The 23,385-nt window shown below is 40.8% G+C and overlaps 1 protein-coding gene across 10 annotated transcripts in view; it reads left to right on the top strand.

Moving 5' to 3' along the window:
* The window catches only part of fat3 (FAT atypical cadherin 3), a 657,225-nt gene that overhangs the window by 477,077 nt on the left and 156,763 nt on the right, over positions 1-23,385 (top strand). For 8 of the 10 annotated variants that reach the window (XM_033022431.1, XM_033022433.1, XM_033022434.1 and 5 more), the window contains 4 exons: positions 1,979-2,293; positions 5,271-5,481; positions 8,811-8,879; positions 22,428-22,567. In XM_033022431.1, coding sequence (XP_032878322.1) covers positions 1,979-2,293; positions 5,271-5,481; positions 8,811-8,879; positions 22,428-22,567 — 735 coding nt within the window. The remainder of the gene's footprint in view (positions 1-1,978; positions 2,294-5,270; positions 5,482-8,810; positions 8,880-22,427; positions 22,568-23,385) is intronic. The other 2 variants (XM_033022439.1, XM_033022437.1) reach the window with 1 other exon arrangement.

Here is a 23,385-nt window from a genome sequence, read left to right as displayed (position 1 = left end):
AGTTTGTTGCTTGTGATTACAATTTGGAGATTCAAAGCGAGAAATACTTGGCCGTTGTCATTAATGCAAGTTCAAGCCCAATGGATTAATTCACTCCAGTCAGGGAGTGCCAGGTATGGAAAGAAGAAGAAGAATGGAAAGTATGAGGGAGGGACAGTGGATGGATGGGGACGGTGGGAATAAGAGGGGTCTTAAAGGGAAAATGGGAGGACTCGAGGGACGGATGGGAGATGAGCAGAAGGAGGAGCGGAAAGGAACTGGGTGATGGGGCAGTGGGGGATAGGTGGGCTTATGGAGAGGGGCTGGGAAGGATCAAAACATGGTGGATGAGAAGGGGGAGTGGGGCGCTTACCAGAACATGGAACATAGAACAGTACAGAACAGGAACAGGTGCTATGAGTCACGTTGCCTGTGCTGAATATCTTGCTAGGACCCAGGTCTGAAGAAGAGTCTCAACCCAAAACATCACCTATCCATGTTCTCCAGGCATGCTGCCTGATCTGCTGTGTTACTCCAGCACTTTGTGTCCCATTTAGTTTTTTGCTCAAGGTTCTAGCATCTATGGTCTCTTATGTCCACAATTTTTAAAAAAACTTGCTACAAACTTTAAAGAATGGGTTCATAGCTCCGATGCCAAGCTTGAGACCAAATTTCCCAGTCTAAATGTTGGCAAATCTCAACAAACCCAGGCTCCACGAGTATCCAGCCAAGGATCATGATCACCAGGGTGCCAGTACTGACAATGCTAAATGTCATCAGTTCCATGCTGAGCTTCTGGTGATTGAGTCTGTGTTGTTCAGTTTTCCACTTCACTCTTCTCCAAAGACCCAGCAAATGGGGACAGATGCTAATTGTTGGATTATTTTGTGTGTGATATGTGAACATATCGAATAGCAGATATCATCAAATGTACTGATCCAACTAACTCGATACACTGAATAATAATATGAAAGCTTCTGAGATATCTCTCTCTTTCAGTAGATCACTAAACCTTTCCTAGTTGGTGTATTGATATCTTGATGGGTTCCTTGCTTGGCGAGTGTAGATTCTGAGCTGTTGAGACCAGTGTTCTCCCTCTCCCTCTCCCTCTCCCTCTCCCTCTCCCTCTCCCTCTCCCTCTCCCTCTCCCTCTCCCTCTCCCTCTCCCTCTCCCTCTCCCTCTCCCTCTCCCTCTCCCTCTCCCTCTCCCTCTCCCTCTCCCTCTCTCTCTCCCCTCCCGCTCGACTCCCTCTCCCTCTCCCTCTCCCTCTCCCTCTCTTTCTCTTTCTCTCTCTCCCCCTCTCCCCTCTCTCCCCTCTCCCCTCTCCCCTCTCCCCTCTCCCCTCTTCTCTCTCCCCTCTCCCCTCTTCTCTCTCCCCTCTCTCTCTCTCTCTCTCTCCCCCCTCCCTCCCTCTCCCTCTCTCTCACCCCTCCTCTACCCACTTCCTCCAAACCATTCTCTACCCTGCACCCCTTCTCTACAATTTAGGATGTCCATTTATTATAAAGATCGTCTGTTATTCTGAAAATGAATAAGACTGTTTTGGCTTAAAATGAACGGATACAATTAAGCCTTCATTATTTCAGTTTAAAACTTCTTGACATGACTTGTCAGCACTTTGTACATACCTTACTTTATTTTTAGATAAGAAGAGAACATAAATCAAAAATCTTGAAATGTTATGTTCCTTTATACTTGTTAAAATGTCTGCATTTAATTAGCTAATTATATCTTGCACAGTTAGAATTTTCCCATGATGGTTTTAGCTAGTTTGCTGATTTGCTTAAATTCCAATGACTGTTTAATTTCACTTGCATCATTCAAATGAAGAAAATAATTAGCCATCAACATAAAATGTGGAAGGAAGGTAGAAAATAGTTTTGAAAAAATATGCCATTGGGGTGTAGAGTTGCGTTTGATTCATTCAGGCTGATGTATCCAGTCACTGGGTAGGAACATCCTAACTCTTACTACTGTTTTTTTATTAATGGTCTACAGGTGATGGTGACAGATGGAAGCTCTTCTCCAAAACACTCAACTGTGTGGGTGGTTGTACACGTATTGGATGAGAATGACAACAAACCCGTATTTCCTCAGAAGGTGTATCAAATTAAACTTCCAGAACGGGACCGCAAGAAACGAAGTGAACCAATTTATAGAACGTTTGCATTTGATAAGGATAAAGGCCCCAATGCTGAAATCTCCTACAGTCTTGTGGATGGAAATGATGATGGGAAGTTTTTCATTGATCCCAAAACCGGAATGGTTTCCTCCAGGAAACAATTTTCAGCTGGAAACTACGACATCTTAACCGTAAGATTTTGATTTTTAGCTTTATTTAGTAAATGTCAAATGTTCTTAAAACCTTTATGCTCTTTGTTGCAAGCTTGGAGACCTCATTAAATATTTGCACATTGCAGTACTGCAGAATGTTCGAGCAGTGCAGCATCTAATTGCCCAATAATGTAGGCTAATGGTGCATGGAAATACATTTCTCGGACGTGCACTGTCGAGTAAAATTTCAACCTTTGCATCTGCCAACTGAGTGACCCGCGTGGGTTTTTTCCGAGATCTTCAATTTCCTCCCACAGTTCAAAGGCGCACAGGTTTGTAGTTTAATTGGCTTGGGATACTTGGTATAAGTGTAAATTGTCCCTAGTGTGTTAACATGTGCGGGGATCGTTGGTCGGTGCGGACTTGGCGGGCCGAAGAGCCTGTTTCCGCGTTATATCTCTAAATTAAACTAAACAACCCTGGATTTGAGAAACATGATTGGAGCAGGGAGATGGCTCGTGCCTGGGATGCACTCATGCTACTGGCCCCTGTGTCACACTGACCTTATGTGGTGTGGCAGCCACCACATAACTTGAGGACTCAGGACTTGATGCTGCAACTGTGCTGCAAAGCAGAGTGATCTGCAAGCATTGACCAGGTAGATACAAGGCCCAGCACCACACTGGACCGATACCCTTCGGGTGGCTCAGCCTAACGAATGCCATTTCAACTCTCTCCTAACGTCTCTCTTGAATAAAGATGTTTTGAAAGTTGACAAATATTTATTTAATTTTAAAAAATAATTTGAAAATGAATATGGTTAAGTTGCATCGCTATTGTAAAGGGTTAAAAAATGTAAATATAAAAGAAACAAAAAAGATTTCCTCTCTAATAAAGTTCAAGAATTCCATTCAAATAAATGGCTTGACCAAGGTGTGCCACTAATGTAAGTCATAAAGCTGTGAGGCCAAATACCAAGTACATTCACTTCCTGAGAGCACGATCCATAACAGCCTCAGGATCAGTGATCAATAGCAGAGAAAGAGGCCACATGTTCCAGCTTAATGCAGGCACAGAAGTTATGAATGTGGTAACCTGCAAAAGAAGCATTGACCTATGAGCTAAATATAGTCCAGCTTATCAAAAATTGAAGAATAAAATGTAGAGAGTAGAATTTAATAATAGTAAACTTTGTGCCATTGATAACCTTCTCCTGCTTTGCTGTCAAGGCTTTTATTATGTGGTATTGTGTATTGTTATTGTATTGTGTATTGTTATTGTATTGTGTATTGTTATTGTATTGTGTATTGTTATTGTATTGTGTATTGTTATTGTATTGTGTATTGTTATCAACAGCAACTCAATGTTGCTGAATGTTAATTCAATGTTACCATTCAATGCCAATCTGAATGGCACATCATACATTGGCCCACTGTTTCTTTTGTTGAGGATTCTCTCCTGCCACTCAAAATTTACTGATCAAGTCAATTGAAAAGCCCAAGATGAGGTGTTCCATACCAGGACATCCGAGATGTCCTCATTCTTTAGGGAACGGTGGTTCCCCTCTCCCATCATAGATGAGGCCCTCACTCGTGTCTCCTCGGTACCCCGCAGCACCACCCTTGCTCCCCCACCCCCTAGTCGCAAGAGAGACAGAGATCCTCTAGTCCTTACCTTCCACCCCATCAGCCGTCACACACAATACATAATCCTCCAAAATGTTCGCATCCTCCAAATGGATCCCAACACTAGTCACATCTTCTCATTTCCACCTCTTTCCGCCTTCCGCAGAGAACGTTCCCGCCGCAACTCTCTGGTTACCTCATCCCTTCCCACCCAAATCACCCCCTCCCCAGGTACCTTCCCCTGCAACCACAGAAGATGCAACAACTGTCCCTATACCTCCTCCCTCGACTGTCCAGGGACCCCGACAGTCCTTTCAGGTTAGGCAGAGGTTCGCTTGCACCTCCTCCAACCTCATCTACTGTATCCGTTGTTCGAGATATGGGCTCTTATACATCGGCGAGACCAACCGCAGACTGGGCGTTTGTTTCACTGAACACCTTCGCTTAGTCTGCGTGGACCTACCTGATCTCCCGGTTGCTAAACACATTAATTCTCCTTCCCATTCCCATTCCCACACAGACCTTTCTGTCCTAGGTCACCTCCATTGTCAGAGTGAGGCTAAACGCAAATTGGAGGAACAGCAGTTCATATTTTGCTTGGGCAGCTTACAGCCCAGTGATATCAATATTGATTTTTCTATCTTCAAGTAACCCCGGCATTCCCTCTCTCTCTATCCCTCCCCCACCCAAGTCACACTAGTTTCTCGTTTTCACCGAACAAACAGCTAACAATGGCCTTTCCTTTATCATTGTAACTTTTTTGCATATATTTCATTCATTGTTCTTTATCTCTCTACCTCCTCAGCTATATCTCTCGTTTCCCTTATCCCTAACCAGTATGAAGAAGGGTCTTGACCCGAAACATCACCCGTTCCTTCTCTCCAGAGATGCTGCCTGTCCCGCTGAGTTACTCCTGCTTTTTATGTTGATCTTCAGTTTAAACAGGCATCTGCAGTTCCTTCCTACACAATTGAAAAGATGCATCTGGTTTAAGCAGTCAAAAGAAAACCAGAGTACATAAAACATAAAAATGTAGATGTAAATAGCAAAAACATTTTGAAAACTAGAAAGTGAGATGTCTAAGTGATTAATAAATATCTTCAATGGTCTTTACCCGAGGAAGAGCTGTGAAGGGCCTGTCCCACTGCGGCGACCTAATTGGTGAGTTTACTTAAGAGTCCCTTAGGAGTCTCTTAAGAGTCAAATTTTTTGAAGCTAAATTTTGAACATACACAGAACTTTATTGAATAATCTCTGCAGGACAGAGATGGCTGAAGGCAAACTGTTAATTGTGAACAGATTGAGGACAATCAATGAGACACAGATATACACACTTTTTTTTTTAATAAGCATCTTGTTTGATTAATGCTGAATTGATCTTTGATATTCAGATTAAAGCAGTAGACAATGGGAGACCTCAAAAGTCTTCCACTGCACGCTTACACATTGAATGGATAAAGAAACCAGAACCATCCTCCATTCCCCTCAGTTTTGATGAACCAATTCACAACTTCACAGTGATGGAAAATGACAGAGTGAATGAAATTGTGGGTGTCGTCACTGTTCAACCAAGTAATATTCTGCTTTGGTTTGATATCGTTGGTAAGTTTCATTTTTATATTCTGGAAATCCTCTAATTGTCACATTGAAATTCATGAACAGATAGCATCATTTGCAATTTTACATTTATTAATCCTTTTGTGTACAAAGTTCTCCTGAAATGTAATGGAATATTATTTTTTTATTTGAAATTTGTGATGATTGGGGGAACTGAAAACAAACATATTCCTTTGTGTCCAGTGCGGTATTTGACAAAGATGAAATTAGAACTTGACTTTAAGTGTCTCTGACTTAAATTTGAACCATGAAGCTTGGTGTTAAGGTATATTGTAAAACCATCCAAACTTGAAGGATTAATATCATCGTGCATGCTTTTCATTGACCAAGTGGACTTGGTGGCTCTAAAGCTCATTGCATGTTGCTGTTCCATACTTGTAGTTTATCCATTGTAGTTTGGTCTTCTTGAACAATGTGTTTTTCAATAATAAAAGACTTAAGACCACTTCATAAATGATCAGTGATGTAGAAGCAAAAATATGTGCAGCTGACCTTTATTTTGGACAAGTACATATTCAGTAAATGCCAGCTCAGCCTATGACCTGGAGCATTTGGATTTCATAACATAAAAGCCCCTTGTCATTCTCAGATGATTTGTCATGAGCAGCCTGCGATACATCTCATATGTATACTGCATGGGAAGGATCAATTTTTCTATTTATTTCTTGGTGGATTGTTTGTTCTTCACTATAAGTTTACTTGCTTGAGTTGGCCTTTTTCTGCCTGTGCCATTTTGTCCTTTGCTATTTTGCTTTGATTCCAGGTGGTAATCTGAACATCCTGCATTTATTGACTGATGTGAGGAAAGGTTTTAATGAGGCACCTAGTGCTGTTCATCTAATTGTTCCAAAACTCCTTACAAGTGGACTAAATTGCATTGCGGTAGAAATGTGCTTTTGTTCCATGAAGGCAATCACTTGAAAAGTTTTGAGCACCTGGTTCATTATTATTTAAATAGACAGAGTTTCATGCATTTAACCATTTGGCTGAGTTGCCCATATGTCAGTTATTTTCATTGCGAAGATTCTTGTCACTGTAATGAGTGAGATCCATATTTAAATTTGAAGGTAATATGTGACCTAGATGGAATTTGCATTTTGATTTGAATTGCTCAATATATTCCTGCATTAAGTAATTGCATTCTTTAATTAAACAACAGCTGGATTCATCATTTTGAGTCTGGACTATTTGTTAAAGTTTGAATTCTATGTTATAGTTTCAATCAGTTTCATAAAACGTATTAATTAATCTTACTGTAGAATATAAGATGTTATGTTGGTTTCTAGGACCAAAGCAGGACAACGTGCCTTTAAAATAATTTATTTTGATAGTTTATTTCATTATAATACTTGAAGGACCTATTTCTTTTGGCAAAGTTAGTATAATTACAACCAAGTAATCCTCCATGTTTGATGGACTATCAGACATGTTTGTAAGTCAAATAAATGTATTACTGTGGTGGGCAATAGACCAATTTGTAGTCAGATAGTTACTGTTTCTGTTTTTGAGTCATGCAGCACAAAAATGGGTCCACCAGCCAACCATTTTGCCCATAAACACATTCCATTTGTGTAGGGAAGAACTGCAGATGCTGGTTTAAACAGAAGACAGACACAAAAAGCTGGAGTAATTCAGCAGGTCAGGCAGCATCTCTGGAGAAAAGGAATAGGTGACATTTCTGGTTGAGACCCTTCTTCAGAACACATTCCATTTGTCCACTTTATGTACTTATCCTGTCTTGCCTACTTTCTCTTAAAATTGTTTTTTTAACTTCTGGCAGTATGTTCTAGATATCAAGCACTCTTTGAAGGAAAATAAATTCCCCTCACATTTCCGTTCTTCCTTTCATCTTCAACCCATGATCTCTTGTTTTTGACCATAGAAGAAAAGATATAATGCACTACCTTATTCTCATAACTTTACATACCCCTAAAAGGCAACCCTGTCGCTCTCACTTCAGGGAAAATAAGTCCAGCCTATCCAATCCCTCCTTATAACTAAAGTCCTCCAAACCTGCACCTTCTCCAGCACATCTTTACTATAGCCTGGCAACCAGAACTGCACATAATGCTCCCAAGTGCAGCCTCACCATTATTTGTTAAGTTGCAACAAGACATCCTATCCAATATTCTACACCTGCTGTGTACATATGCAATATGAATTAGTTCAGTTTACAGATACAGCATGGAAACAGGCCATTCAGCCCAGCGAGTCCATGCCAACCAACGGTCGCCCGTACACTTGGTCTATCTTACACACTAGGGACAATTTACAAAAGCCAATTAACCTACAAAATTGCTTGTCTTTGGAATGTGTGAGGAAACCAGATCTCCCAGAGAGAACTAACTTTGTCACAGGGAGAATGAGCAAACTCCAAGCAGGCAGCATGCATAGTCAAGATCAAACCCATATATTAGGTGCTCTGAGGCAACAACTCCACCACAGTGCCACTGTACTTCCCCTAATTACTTTATATCAAATAAATTGAAAGGGTCACTCTAGTGGAAATGAATGTTAGTAATTTCGCTGCCAATTATGTTAATTAGAAGATTTTATTTTACTCATTTGTCAATACACAGTTTGAATTCATGGAATGTTCTGATTGTGGTGAAGGGGGGGGGGGGGGAAGCTGGAAGAGAGGCAAGGGCAGGACAAAACCTGGCAAGTGAAAGGTGGCCCCACCACAATACCCCCTCACATTGCTCCCCCTTTGATTTATCCACCTATCACTTGCCAGGGTCACAATCTTCCAGCTTTCCCCCACCCCGCCCGCCATATTCAGTCTGCAGAAGGGTCCCGACCCAAAATGTCACATTTCCATGTTCTCCTGAGATGTTGCCTGACCCGCTGAGCATGTTGTGTCATGGTTTTTGTTAGTCCTGAGTTAAGGCAAATGTTGAGAAGAAGAAATGGGTATTTAACAAAAAAAGAAACATCATATTCATTATCTTTTAAAAGGTTACAACAACACTTTTGCTTATTTCATGTAATCATTGATCTGACATGTTAAAAATGTGCTTGTCAAACCCTTGTGGAATTTAGATTGCATATAATAGCCAGTGTGCAGTAAGAATATATGTTGAGAAATATGAAACTTGGTAGAAAATAACATATCTTGTAATGGCAGATTCAGTTGAAATGCTTAGGTTATCTTGTGTGTCAAGTTAAAATCCTTTAATTGCTTCCCAAACTTTCTGGAACGCTTTTTCTAACTAATGTTTCCCATCATTGTCCTTTTTGTTTCTTCAATCCTTTTTCCTCTCATTTTTGTTCTCCTTTCCTTCCTGTTTGTGCCCTCTCTGCCTCCCTTCAAGGTGGGAAGCAAGCTCGAGAGATGTTCTATGTATATCCGACAGCTTGTGGCCAGAACTGTTCCAGAGAAGGTATCGCTAATCCCATAAAGTTTTTTAAAATCACAATGATATTATTATCTGTTTCAACATTTTCTGGTGCTTTTTTTTTACCGGTTGCACAGGTTCAAAATATCAAAGTCTGACTTTAATCCAGTTATCCAGATCAAAGTATTACAACTGTTGGCGTTTATCAGAGTTTTCCCCCCATATTTTCTTATTCTTTCATCAGCGACATCTGGTCTTGATAGAAAATTGAATAATTTTCCAAAATGTAAACTGATTCTTCAGATTTCTTCAGATTTTTACAACTTCTATGAACACGTGTTGGATTTAAAAATATGTTGTTCATGTAGATGATGAAATATATATGTTAATTTTAATAGCTATTGTCTGGTGCAACCATTTTACAGCTCATTATTAGTTTTCACAATGAAGATAAAAGAACTGTGGATATATCCAAGGAATATCTTTAGCTGAATAATACATTTTAATATTAATGGAGTATGTATATGCATTAAACAAATATCCACCCCATATATCATCTAATTTATATGACTGATACAGTAAAATATTCTGCTGGTACTCATATTTTCATTTGTCATAAATCTTTGATAAGGTGCCGCACGTGAAGCTGCTAAAGAAGATGAGAGCCCAGATTATCAGAGGGAAGATAGAGCATGAATAGCAGGTTGGCTGAATGGCAGAAGACAAAAGAGTGGCAATAAAGGAGGCTTTTTTGTCTGCCCGTGACTAGCGGAGTTCCGCAGCGGTCGGTGCTGGGGCCACTGCGTTAATATACACGTTGTATATTAATGATTTGGACGAGGGGATTGCGGGCTTTGTGGCCACGTTTGCAGATGATACGAAGATAGATGGAGGGGCAGGTAGTGTAGGGAAAGCAGGGACTCAACAGAAGGAATTGGACAGGCTATTTATTTATTTAGCAAAATAAAATATTCGATTATTAAAAAATAATAATTACACTATAATAAAACAAGCCAGAACCCACCACCATACTACAATACAAACATATATCCATAATAACCTACTATACAACTATGATACAATCCTTATTGAGGATACATTCAACACCCTGCGGAGCCCAGCGGTCCCGGAACTCCCCCAGGGTGCCCAGGAATTGGACAGGTTGGGAGAGTGGGCTGAGAAGTGGCAGATGGAATACAGCATAGGCGTATATGACGTATGGCATCATGCATTTTGGCAGTAGGAATAAAGGCGTAGACTATTTTCTAAATGGAGAGAGAATCCAGAAATCAGAGGTGCAAAGGGACTTGGGAGTGCTGCCGCAGGATTCCCAGAAAGTGAATTTGCAAGTCAAATTGGTAGTATGGAAGGCAAATGCAATGCTAGCATTTATTTTGGGAGGACTAGAATATAAAAACTGGGATGCAATGTTGAGACTTTATAAGGCACTGGTCAGGCCACATTTGGAGTATTGTGAGCAGTTGGGCCTCATATCTGAGGAAGAATGTGCTGTCCTTGGAGAGGGTCCAAAGAAGGTTAATGAGAATGATCCCAGGGATGAATTGGTTAACATATGAACATTTGACGGCACTGGGCCTGTACTCGCTGGAATTTATATGGATGAGGGGGGACCTCATTGAAACACCGAATAGTGAAAGACTTGAATAGTGGATGTGACAATAGACAATAGGTGCAGGAGTAGGCCATTCGGCCCTTCGAGTCAGCACCGCCATTCAATGTGATCATATCTGATCATCCCCAATCAGTACCCCGTTCCTGCCTTCTCCCCATATCCCCTGACTCCGCTATTTTTACGAGCCCTATCTAGCTCTCTTTGAAAGCATCCAGAGAACCTGCCTCCACCACCCTCTGAGGCAGAGAATTCCACAGACTCACCACTCTCTGTGAGAAAAAGTGTTTCCTCGTCTCCGTTCTAAATGGCTTACTCCTTATTCTTAAACTGTGGCCCCTGGTTCTGGACTCCCCCAACATCGGGAACATGTTTCCTGCCTCTAGTGTGTCCAAGCCCTCAACAATCTTATATGTGGATAGGATGTTTCCACTGGTGAGATTGTCTAGGACGAGACACCATAGACTCAGAATAGAAGGGCTTACCTTTAGAAGGGAGATGAGGAATTTCTGTAGTCAGAGGGTGTTGAAGCTGTGGAATTTATTGCCACAGACGGCTGTGGAGGCCAAATCAATGGATATTTTTAAGGCGGAGATTGACAAATTCTTGATTAGTATGGGTGTCAGGCGTTATGGAGAGAAGGCAGGAGAATGGGGTTGAGAGGGACAGATAGATCAGCCATGATTGCATGGCAGAGTAGACTTGATGGGCGGAATGGCCTAATTCTGCTCCTACAACTTATGAACTTGTGAAATCCTTTGAATGAGAAATGGTTACCTTAACGATAAGATATCATTGTGGTTTATATTGAACTGAGTGTTTGAATAAAGTAAAGCCCCTCAACAGCCATATTTAATATCTGGATTTTCATTCAAATAACTTGGATTTCTAGTCCTTTTTTCACCTGGTGTCATTTAAAAAGACAGGCATAACTCATAATTATTTTTTTTCTTCCTAACTTTGATAATTATAGTATCATGAAATCCATTTCCGAAAGGTTAGGCTCTCCTGGAATGTATTGAAACTGTAACTTGTTGGTTACGGACGCATTAGGCATTTAAACTCACTTTTGTTTGCTCACTTCGTATGGTAGTGACTTCATAGTTGCACAGGTCCACCACCGATTTTCTGGCACCTCCTTTAATCCAGACAAAATGATGAGAGCTCACTTGAAATTCATCCTGGAATTCCCCCCGAAAATGTGGCATCAGGGCCGGGTGAGGCAGCCGATTTCCACCTCATCCGGACTTCCGCGGCTGATCGGCGGGTCACATCTGCGCCCTAAGGCCGGGGCTCTGGAACTCTGGCCCAGCTGGAGATGGCAATTCCATTACCATAGCTAACGTCTGAGGCCGACTTTGTGGGGTAGTATCACGACTCCCCCAGCGGCCTAGGTGGACAGTTCCGGTATTGTTGGACTCCTCTCGCAGGCCCACATCGAATGGCAGGGGTGGCGAGAACACCCACACGACCACATTTTCATCAGATTCAGCAAATCTCAGGTCAGCCAGGGTCGGCCCAGTTGTCCTGCCGAGAAAGCAGTGCCTCGGCCCTGCGAGCGGCCACTGATCCGACCCTCTTTGCGAGTCCAAGGACAATGTTAACTGGCCCCCGGGCTGCCCGTGCAAAAAAACGCATGTTTCACTGTAAAATTAATTTACATTTAATATTTGTTTTATTCAAGTTCTTAGCAGTCCATGGTGCCTTAGACACACGGGAGAGGTGTAATTAGTGGGTCAGAGGTGTATTGGTATATCATTTTCACGTGACCTCTTTCAGTCCGGCAAAAAGGATGATACGGCAAGCCTCTGCAACCACGGGTGACAAAAAATCAGTTGTGGACCTGTATTGTAAAACAAAATACTGGTTTTTGTTACAAACTGGAATATAGTAGCACAACATTTCAGTAAACTCGGAAAGTTTAATAAAAACCTCAATAAATAACTATACAGCTTTTTTAAATGCCATAGTTGTCCTCTTGTGTGCAGTATTTGCAGGCATAAGCAATAAGAAAGCACCAACTCCTCTTCAGTTTGTTGCATTAAAAACACAATATTCTTTGCTAATATAGTGTTTTTTTCTATTCGTAAATATTCTGTCTTTTAAGTGTTCAAATCTGAATTATTTCTGATGTTGCACAAAGATTCTGTGCATGTGATGTACATGGATCGTCAAAGTATAAGTGAAGCTAAATTAACATATGGCTTAAAAAAAACCTTATGATTTGGGAGTGTTTACGTCAGGCCTAAGATATATTTCAATTTGACCGTAGTGGCCCCCATTCCTGTGGATTCACCATTTCAGGTCAGCATACAAGAATTCACAGGCACTTCTACAGCATAGACCAGTGATATGCGCAGCAATCTTGCAGAGGTCATTCTTGGGGAGAGTGACTGAGCACCAAGTTTTTGGCTAAGAATACTGAAAAATGTCCTTTTGGGGAAACTGGCATAAATCACGAGGGAAGATAAATCTGGTGCCAACAAAATATTATGCAATGTTGAGGAGATTTGTGAAGATTGCAAAACCCTAATAATCCAGTATCTGAATGTTCAGAAAATGATGTCTCATCAGGTTCTGTTTCCTGTCTGAAGAAGGATCTCGTGCCGAAACGTCACCTCTCTCCAGAGATGCTGCCTGTCCCGCTGAGTTGCTCCAGCATTTTGTGTCTATCTTCCTTTAAACTCACTGAGTTGACTTGAAAATGTATTATACCACTGTTTAATATGGATCAAAAAAATGAGACAAAGTGAGTTAGGAACATAAAAACATAGAAATTAGGTGCAGGAGGGGGCCATTCGGCCCTTCGAGCCAGCACCGCCATTCATTGCGATCATGGCTGATCGTCCCCAATCAATAACCTGTGCCTGGCTGCTCCCCATATCCCTTGATTCCACTAGCCCCTAGAGCTCCATCTAACTCTCTCTTAAATCCATCCAGTGATGGATTGGTATAGCATCCAAAAATCCCAAAAAATCTGCAAGAGTTTTACTTTATAAATATCATACAATTTAAATCTTGTAGTTGATGATAAGATATTCCACTTTGTGGACTAGGACTGCCTGGTGCTGGTACTTGGTGCTCCTGAAACCAAAAACCGTTTTGATTCCCAAATTGTACCTTTAAAAATCTGATTCAACATAACATTTTACAAAAAGCTTAAGATTCCTGAAAACTTTTTAAACAAAAAAGAACCATTGCTATGTTAAATCATGAGGATAATGTTAAATTTGCATAACCTGAGTACAGGAGCAGACTTTGAGGTGTTAACCCAAGTAGACATAGAAAAAGATACAATATGCTGGAGTAACTCAGTGGGTCAGGCAGCATCTCTGGAGAACACGGATAAGCGATGTTTTGGCCTGGGACCCTTCAGTTAAGAAAGGATCCTTCACTTTCTACTCTGTGTCATTATTTATAAAGCAAGAAAGGATCCTCGCATTTTTAAATAATGGCACAAAGTGTACAAAGTGAAAGACGTTATGCTAAGTCTTTGCAAAATATTGAGTAAAATTCAATAATTTAGACACTTTTGAATGCTCCAGAAATGACAGCTGAGGCCTCAGCAAGAATGCAGACAGAAATTTACATAGAAAATAGGTGCAGAAGTGGGCCATTCGGCCCTTCGAGCCAGCACCGGCATTCAATATTATCATGGCTGATCATTGTAGATTAACTATATTAATCCATGCCTATATAATCTCCACTACACATATTATGCATGCCACACATTCCACCTAGTAATCCAGTCTGGGCTTTGGCAGCCTGTCAGTTTTCGTTACTGCGGTCAGAACATAGTTGATTTGAAATGCACGGCTGTGTATGGTTTTCTCTCTCCTTTATATCTTAATAAAAGACTGATGGTTCACTCTTGACTTTGTAATGGATCGCATACAAACATGGTGTCAGAGTGCTTGAACCAGGCAGTGAAGAAAGCGAATGGTATGTTAGCATTCATAGCAAAAGGATTTGAGTATAGGAGCAGGGAGGTTCTACTGCAAAAGGATTTGAGTATAGGAGCAGAGAGGTTCTACTGCAGTTGTACAGGGTCTTGGTGAGATCACACCTGGAGTATTGCGTACAGTTTTGGTCTCCTAATCTGAGGAAAGACATTCTTGCCATAGAGGGAGTACAGGGAAGGTTCACCAGACTGATTCCTGAAATGTCAGGACTTTCATATGAAGAAAGACTGGATAGACTCGGCTTGTGCTCGCTAGAATTTAGACGATTGAGGGGGGATTTTCTCGAAACTTACAAAATTCTTAAGGGTTTGGACAGGCTAGATGCAGGAAGATTGTTCCCAATGTTGGGGAAGTCCAGAACAAGGGGTCACAGTTTAAGGATAAGGGGGAAGTCTTTTAGGGCCGAGATGAGAATTTTTTTTTTCACAGAGAGAGTGGTGAATTTGTGGAATTCTCTGCCACAGAAGGTAGTTGAGGCCAGTACATTGGCTATATTTAAGAGGGAGTTAGATGTGGCCCTTGTGGCTAAAGGGATCAGGGGGTATGGAGAGAAAGCAGGTACAGGATACTGAGTTGGATGATCAGCCATGATCATATTGAATGGCGGTGCAGGCTCGAAGAGCTGAATGGCCTACTCCTGCACCTATTTTCTATGTTTCCATGTTTCTAACCACTTCTCCAGCTTGTTTTGCCTGAGTTTATTTTAGTTTTTTTTTTTTTGTACCACGGATTCTGTTTCTTGCTATGGCATGATCTTTCCGCAAATCCGATCCGTTGCTATTCGACGATGACCTCACGGTATGTTGGCGCATCTTCGAGGTGGAATTTGGAGTTTTCATTCATGCCGCCCACCTTCATGCTACCCCCGAGGTAAATCCTAGATCGTGCATAGATTCGAGTCAATGAAATGAAATACGTGGGTCACGTATTCACCAGCAACGGCCTCAATCTGGACACGTTCAAGACCATTGCTATCAGTGAGATGCTGACACCCACAGACGTAACTGCTCTGCAATGATTTCTAGGCATGGTAAACTACCTGGGAAAGTTCATCCCAAACTTCAGCGAACTTTCAGCCCCGCTGCGACAGCTAACTCACAAGGACGCGCACTGGTCCTGGCACAAGTCCCAACAGAGGGCGTTCGACAACCTCAAACAACAAATGTCTTGCGCTCCCACCCACACATACTTCGATGTCAAGCAGCCTGTCACCCTAACTTGCGATGCCTCCCAGTACGGGCTGGCTTCTGCCTGCCTACAAGACGACGGTAAGGGTCCCTGACCTGTTGCCTATGCCTCCTGTCTGACACAGAACAGTGCTACGCTCAAATCGAAAAGGACTGCTAGCCGTAACTTTCGCCTTCAAGAAATTCAAGGACTTTATCTTTGGCAACCCGGTCACAATTGAGACCGACCACCAGCCTCAGGTCAGCATCCTGAGCAAACCAATAAACGTAGCCCCGGCATTCTTACAACGCATGATGATGCAACATAAAGTAGGTATGACATAAAACTGATTCACAAACGCGGAAAGAACATGTATTTAGCTGACACCCTGTCACGCGCACCGCGCAGCACCTGCGAGAAGCACCAGTCAGACGACGATGGGTATGTGGTTATGATGGTCTCTTACCTTCCATCTGTATGTTTAAACGACCTCGCAGCACAAACAGCTGCGGACAAAATGCTACAGTCACTCTCCACTGTCATCCGTCACAGATCCTAGATAGTGCCAGAGAGGTAAACCTCAAACTCAACCCGCTCAAGTGCAGGTTTCGAGTAAACGAAGTGAAGTACGTGGATCACGTATTCACCAGCAATGGCCACAAGCCGGACCCGTTCAAGACCATTGCAAGGATATATTGAAATATAGGACTAGTTATATAGAGTGACAGGAATACATGGAGGAGTTGAATTCGCTAGCACAATGATGGTTAGAGATGATTTGGGTGCAGTGTGTAAAATAATAAAACATTTTAATGGGCTAAGAGAAAGAGTTTTTGGTCAGTTTCCAGGAAAGGCAAATTTAAGATAATTGGCAACAGAACCAAAGGCAACATGATGGGAATATATACATAGTTGGTTCAATTGGCAGTAGACTTATTGAAAGTGCCAGAATGAAATGTAATATTAATTAAAGGAAAATTGCTTAAATAGTTGGTCCAATTGACCTAAGGCCTCAATTTCACAGCCTTCCCACAAAGTGGTGCAAGAAACAAAGGGCGACAGTAATTCAATTCAATGAACTTTATTTTTCCATTAGGAACTTTGGTTTCTGCAGCCATACAACAAAGAGACAGTTTTACAAGACACACAACCAACTCAATTCACACAGACATCCATCACAGTGAATCTCCTCCTCACTGCGATGGAAGGCAAAGTCTTGTCTCTCCCCTGCTCTCCATTGGATCTCAAAGCTCTGTCCCTGTAATAGCTCATGATCCACTTCCTGTAGGCACAGAGAACTGCAGATGCTGGTTTTCCCAAAAAGACAAAAAGTGCTGGAGTAACTCCCCTGAGTGTTTTTTCTGATGATCTCTTGTCAGCTTCATGCCATTGATGGCCTTTAAATTATTTTTTTTACTTCTCCAATAATCAATTTTAAATGAATTTGAGTAGATATAAATAATTCTATAAAAAACATTTAATTCCCTTACAAATTGCTTGCGATTCAATTTAGATAATAGTAAAATAAAGGCGAAGAAAATAATCCATTTATCTCAAATACCTTTAATAATCAGGATTCTGAACACAATCAAATAATTTGCGCTGTGCTATAAATACTGGCCACTCAGATAAAGCGGAGGGAGGTGTTGGGTGCGAGTACAGGGGTGCCAGTATCTGATTTTGTTTGGATTTCTGTGTAGGAATCTAACTAATTCCTCAATCCTCAAATTATAACAAAATTAATTTGATATCAGAATTTATTGCAAGCCTTGATTCAATGATAATGGTGCAGCGGTAGAGTTGCTGCCTTACAGCACCAGAGACCCAGGTTTAATCCTGACTACGGGTGCTGTCTGTACAGTGTTTGTATGTTCTCCCCGGGACTTGCGTGGGTTTTCTCCAGGTTCTCCTGTTTCCTCCCACACTCCAAAGACATACAGGTTTGTGTATAATTGTGAATTGCCCCATGTGTGTAGGATAGTGTTAGTGTGCGGGGATCAGTGATCGACAAAGATTCGGTGGGACAAAGGGCCTGGTTCCACGCTGTATCTCTAAACTAAACTAAACTAAACTAAATAGACATAATCCTCACCTTGCAGTTTTATGATCCCTCTGTGAGCACACACTTTCAGCTAACATTTCTTTGTTGGAATACAATAATGAGTGAGATGCCAGTTTCTAAATGCAATATTAATTTAATGTCTTAGGAACAGAATTAGGCCATTTGGCCCATCAAGTCTACCGAGCCATTTAATCATGGCTGATCTATCTTTTCCTCTCAACCTCTCAACCTCTCCTGCCTTCTCCCTATAACCCTTGGCAACCTTACTAATCAAGAATCTGTCAATTTCTGCCTTAAAAATACCCATTGACGGCCTCCACAACCGTTTGTGGCAATGAATTTCACAGATTTGCCACTCTCCGACAAAGGAAATTCCCCCTCCTCTCCCTTCTGGCAGATTGTAGCTGTGGAGAGTTTGCATAGATAGATGTAGGAATGAACTACAGATGCTGGTTTAGACCGAAGATAGACACAAAATACTGGAGTAACTCAGCGGGACAGGCAGCATCTTTGTTTAGAAGAAATGGGTGACGTTTCGGGTCGCGACCGTTCCTCAGACTGCAGAAGACTGTAGGTCCCAGTTTGAAGAATGGTCTCGGCCCGGAACGTCACCCATTCCTTCTCTCCAGAGGAGCAGCCTGTCCCGCTGAGTTACTCCAGCATTTTGTGTCTATCTTGCACAGATATGCCGTCACTAAAGCTTTCTCAAGCTCTTTACATGAAGCAGTGTTAATCATTTCCCTCCTGCATGGAGGCAATGCACAGTCAACCTGGGCTTTTCTGTTTAAACGTGCTCACCCTTGGAACTGGCAGCAAATGTTTAAACCTAGCCTGACTATTGAATGTTGATCCACAGAAATGTCTTTTAAATTCCTAATTTGAAAACAAAATACCTAATTGTAAGGTACACAAAATTGCTGGGGAAACTCAGCGGGTGCAGCAGCATCTATGGAGCGAAGGAAATAGGCGACGTTTCGGGCCGAAACCCTTCTTCAGACGCAAAACAAACGTTCAAACTTTGTGATGTTTCCAATGTATTTTTCCGGGACATCATCTATAATTCGATAAAACACATTCTTCTGAAACATCTATGCATTCTTGTGTCACAGAAGAAACAATAAATTCAACAAACTTGGCCGTAGATGGCTTGAATCAAGATTACTGAGAGCAGCTTGTTCTCTTTGCAGTTCTGTTTGTATGTTATGTATAATTTATATGCCTGGGGAATATTCTGCTGAGGCTTCTGATGTATCATCGCTGTTCAAAACTGGATAATGATTTGTGTTTGAAATAAAAGAACCTTTAATTCAAAATTATTAACAATTCTTTTATGGCTCTGCAAATTACTTGAAGTAAATTATTGCTGGAATTTCATATTCATAAGGAGCATGATGATAAGTTGTTTGTATTCTGCATTATTTATGTTTTTATCCAGCAAATGTGCTCCCAAATTCAAGGCACATTAATCTGAAATCACGAAAGATACATAAAATTAAAATACACCATGCACAGAAGAATAAGGCACTGTCATTTTCTGACTGTTATATATGAGCAGACATAGCTGCCAGCAGTTCATAATATTTTCATTCTACTTTTCTTTAATTTGATGAATATTCTTGGTGATTTTTGAATTATGGTATGCTGTAATTTCCAATCAAAATTGAGCTTTAATTATAGATCAGTTAATTACGAAGTTATTTTATTCTGAAAAGCTTTGTACAGAAATATCAGGTTGAAGTTGCATTCAATTTGAGTACAAATTCATCTCGCTCCCCTACCCCAATACAACTCAGCAACTGATGACGATCTCAGGGTCATTTCCTGGTATATAGATCTCAGCAAGTGAATTTAAAGGTCTTTAATGTTAATTCCAGTATTTCCATGTCAGGAAATTGCCTCCACCCCACTGCCCCTACAGATGGTGGTGTGGGGTGAATCACACCACAGAGCCCCTTCAGTCAGTGGGTCGTGAATCTGTGGAAGTCTTTGCCACAGAGATTGTAGAGGCCAAGTCAGTGGATATTTTTAAGGCAGAGATAGATAGATTTTTGATTAGTACTGATGTGAGAGGTTATGGGGAGAGGACAGGAGAATGGGGTTAGGAGGGAGAGATAGATTAGCCATGATTGAATGGCGAAGTAGACTTGATGGGCCGAATGGCCAAATTCTACGCTTCTGACATTAAAAAGGGTCATTGAGTTAGGACAGGATAAACTTTGTGGTGCCGAGCGGTAAATAAGTTACTCCTCTCACTATCAAGGATACCAAACTAATTAAAAGAAAGGTATTTATAGACAGTTTGTTATTTTAACACCCTTGATTCATAATTTTCTACAATGTTGGAGAGGTTTTTTTAATCAAAGTGAATACAGGTTGCTGTTGATTTATTTTCAAACCTAATTGCTGATTCCTGGCTAATCGGTGTATGCCTTGATAAAGTACTTTTGCACATCTCTTCATTACTAACTCACTAATGTTCCTTATTTATATTTGTGTGTTCCCAATAAGCATGAATCCAGACTTCTCGATGCTTCACAAGCACTAAAATACCTGTGTATTATTGGAAAGCAGATATTCAGTCTGCACTTGCATGGTATCAGTTACTTTAGGGAAATTATTTGCATGTAATCACTGTTGCAATTTACTTTTTAAAGCTTTTGGTATGCTTTGACAATGAAGGATTGTATTGCATTTCAAGCTACAAACAAAATGTGCATTAAAACATGTCCTAAAGTACACAGTTGAAATAAGATTTCTGACAAGAACAAAAATTGACAGCTTATTGGCACAGCTTGGAAAGTGGTCTGTATTCAGCATGGTTACTCTGTAAACTGATAACCCCTGGTGGCCGCCCATGTCATGTTTCATATGGAAACCTGGATGTTCATGTTGCGATATCCTGTGTCTCTTCCAGGTGTAACATGCGGAGTTAACAATCTGATGTGATCCATAATTTTTCTTGCATAACAGCTACAACTTGTTGGTCCTTTAGTAAAGCTGATGTGTGGCAGACAACATCTGCACCACAAAAGTCCCAGATAATGAACATGTCCAACAAGAGAGAATTTAACCAACTACCCTTGATGTACTTAAGCAGTATCATCAACAAATCATCAACAATCAACATTATTATGACAACCATTGACCAGAGACTCAACTAGGCAATATCAGAGATTGCAGATGCACAATTCCTCCCACACACTCACTCACTCACTCTCCCCATCCCTCCCTCACTCCAACCCTTCATCTATCCCTCCATCCATTCATCCAGCTTCCACCTGAAACGTTGAATATTCCCCTTTAGACCCTACTCGGCTCACTTAATTCCTCCAACTGATTTATTTTTGCTAGTGAACTGCAGAAGCCACATAAATATCATGGCTACATGAGCAGTTCAAAGGCTGAGTATCCTGTGGCAAGTGGCTCATTTGATACCTCAAACCCTTCCGCCATCTGCAATACTGCGTGAAATAATACTCTTATTTTCTCTGTTTGAATGCAGCTCCAACAATTCTCAGGAAGCTCGACTCAATCCAGGACAAAGCATTTGTCTTGATTTGCTCTCCACCCTAAACACTCATTCTGTCTACCACCAATGCAAGATGACTTTTGTAGACACCGTCTACAAAATGCAAACAATTACCCACCCAGCATCTCTACCACCAAGAGGGACAATGGTAGCAGGCACGTGGGAACTCTGCTGCTGCAAGTTCTCTTCCAAGTTGCACACTGCACTGACTTGGAAATATATTGTTAGTCTTTCATTCATTGTTGAGTCTAGATCCAGAATGCTGCTGTGTAACAGCACTGTTGCACGACGTCAGTAGGAGTTCAGTGGTTCAAGACAGCAAGTAGGGACAAGTAGTGATGAATAGTGATCTTGCCAGTAATGCCCACATTCTCAAAGAATGTTAAAAAAAAAAAAGTATTTTGTCTGTACATGGCACTGAAAATGTTTAACATCCATTGAGGTTAAATTGGATATGTATGCATGAACATTGATGTCATTACTGGTAACCAACCTCCCCCTTGTCCTGAAAACAATCCTTCAATAAGAAAATGACATAATATTTTTAAATTATTAATTTTGAAATTTAATATTTCAGTTTCAGAGTTATTACCCTGTGCTAAACCTGTGATTCTAAACTATCTTGGGGTGTTTTTTTGTGGTGTCTATCATGACAGACACAAAGCATTTGCTTAATTTCTGTACAGTTTCCCTGTTTCCCTGTTTCAATCTTTAGTGGATGCACACTAAAACCAATCTCACTTTACTCCTCTGAAGACATTCTCATGGTCTACATTTCTAGATGGACTACTCTCATTTTCTATTTCTATTTCTATTCTATTTCCCATTTCCCTTTCAATGTCTTTATCATCTTATTCTTAGACTGGATCATTTATGGATGGCGCCACATCGGGAAAGGTGATATTTATACCTCAGAATATGCTGTATATCTGAGCACGTTTCTTAGAGGTTGTCAGTAGCACCATTCATTTCTGGGGTTGTCTGGAAAATATTAGCACTTTCGCTTTTTTTTAACCTATCTAATATATACATTTTAAGGGCCGAGCATCTGCAAATCATAAACATTCTTAAGATTGCGTAAAATAAAATTCATAATTTGCCAAGATGATATTTATCTATGTACATTGCATAGGGTAAGATTTTGGATTTTTAAAACTGGAGAAATAAAAAGATGTTGCCTTTATCAATATATTACCTGTGCCTACATCATAGGGCTGTGCTTACACCTATTTGCATTTTACAGGTGGAAATTATGACAGTGCATTTGAAATAGAGAAGGGCATTGGCACCATTGTTATTGCGAAACAACTGGATACTGAGCACAGGGCAACTTATAATATGACTGTGGAAGCCACGGATGGAACTAATTCAGCTGTCACACAGGTAAAACACGCAAATTAATGATTTTGGTGTTTGTTACTTCCTGGCCTATTAATGGTTTCTCTTTTTAATTAAGACTTTAAATTAGCAATGTAATGTATTTTTAATGAGGAGGTGCCATCGACCTTTTGGTTCTAAATTATGAGACAAGTACTACTGATTAGGAATCTTGTGTACATGTTAATGATGAAGCTATAAGAGGTGAATTCTATTTCACAGGTGAGAATATTTCTTTCCATAGAGCATCATTTTTTTCAGTCTGATATTATTTCTCAGCTGCTCATTGAACCAATCTGCTTTTATGCACGCACAGGTGTAATAATAAGTATGCATAGAAGCGTAGAGCGTGACATATCTGTAATATTTGTAATAAAGGATAGCTACGGGAGGAATATTGCAAGGATTGTGGTTCAGAATGAGCAACCCAGCATTTATGAAATCTGGCTCCAAGCTGTGATATGGAATTCAATAAATTTGGACTCCCAGAAACCTGAAACCAAAGAAGCCGGTTAGAATAATAGCCACCATTAATAACCACCTGGTTGTGACTTAAATTGCTTACTACTTGAGCAGTTGGATCAAACAATGACCATTCTCTTAGCATGGAACATCTAACTGTCCAGAAATTACCTCTTTAATGGATAAATGATTTTCCAAGGCAGTGTGCAGTACCTTTTCATGTGGCACAACCTGCTGTACAGGATAGAGGGTTGAGTTATAGAAACTTACAGCATACTTATGGTCACTGTTTGAAAGCCAGCAAGAAACTTTCCTCATGCTGCTTCTCAATGCCCTGACAAATTGTTCCTATTCAAGCATTA

Source organism: Amblyraja radiata, chromosome 6, assembly GCF_010909765.2.
Source record: "Amblyraja radiata isolate CabotCenter1 chromosome 6, sAmbRad1.1.pri, whole genome shotgun sequence".
Taxonomy (NCBI): Eukaryota; Metazoa; Chordata; class Chondrichthyes; order Rajiformes; family Rajidae; genus Amblyraja; species Amblyraja radiata.
The sequence above is the reverse complement of the archived record's forward strand: the minus strand, read 5'-3'. Positions and strand labels throughout refer to the sequence as shown.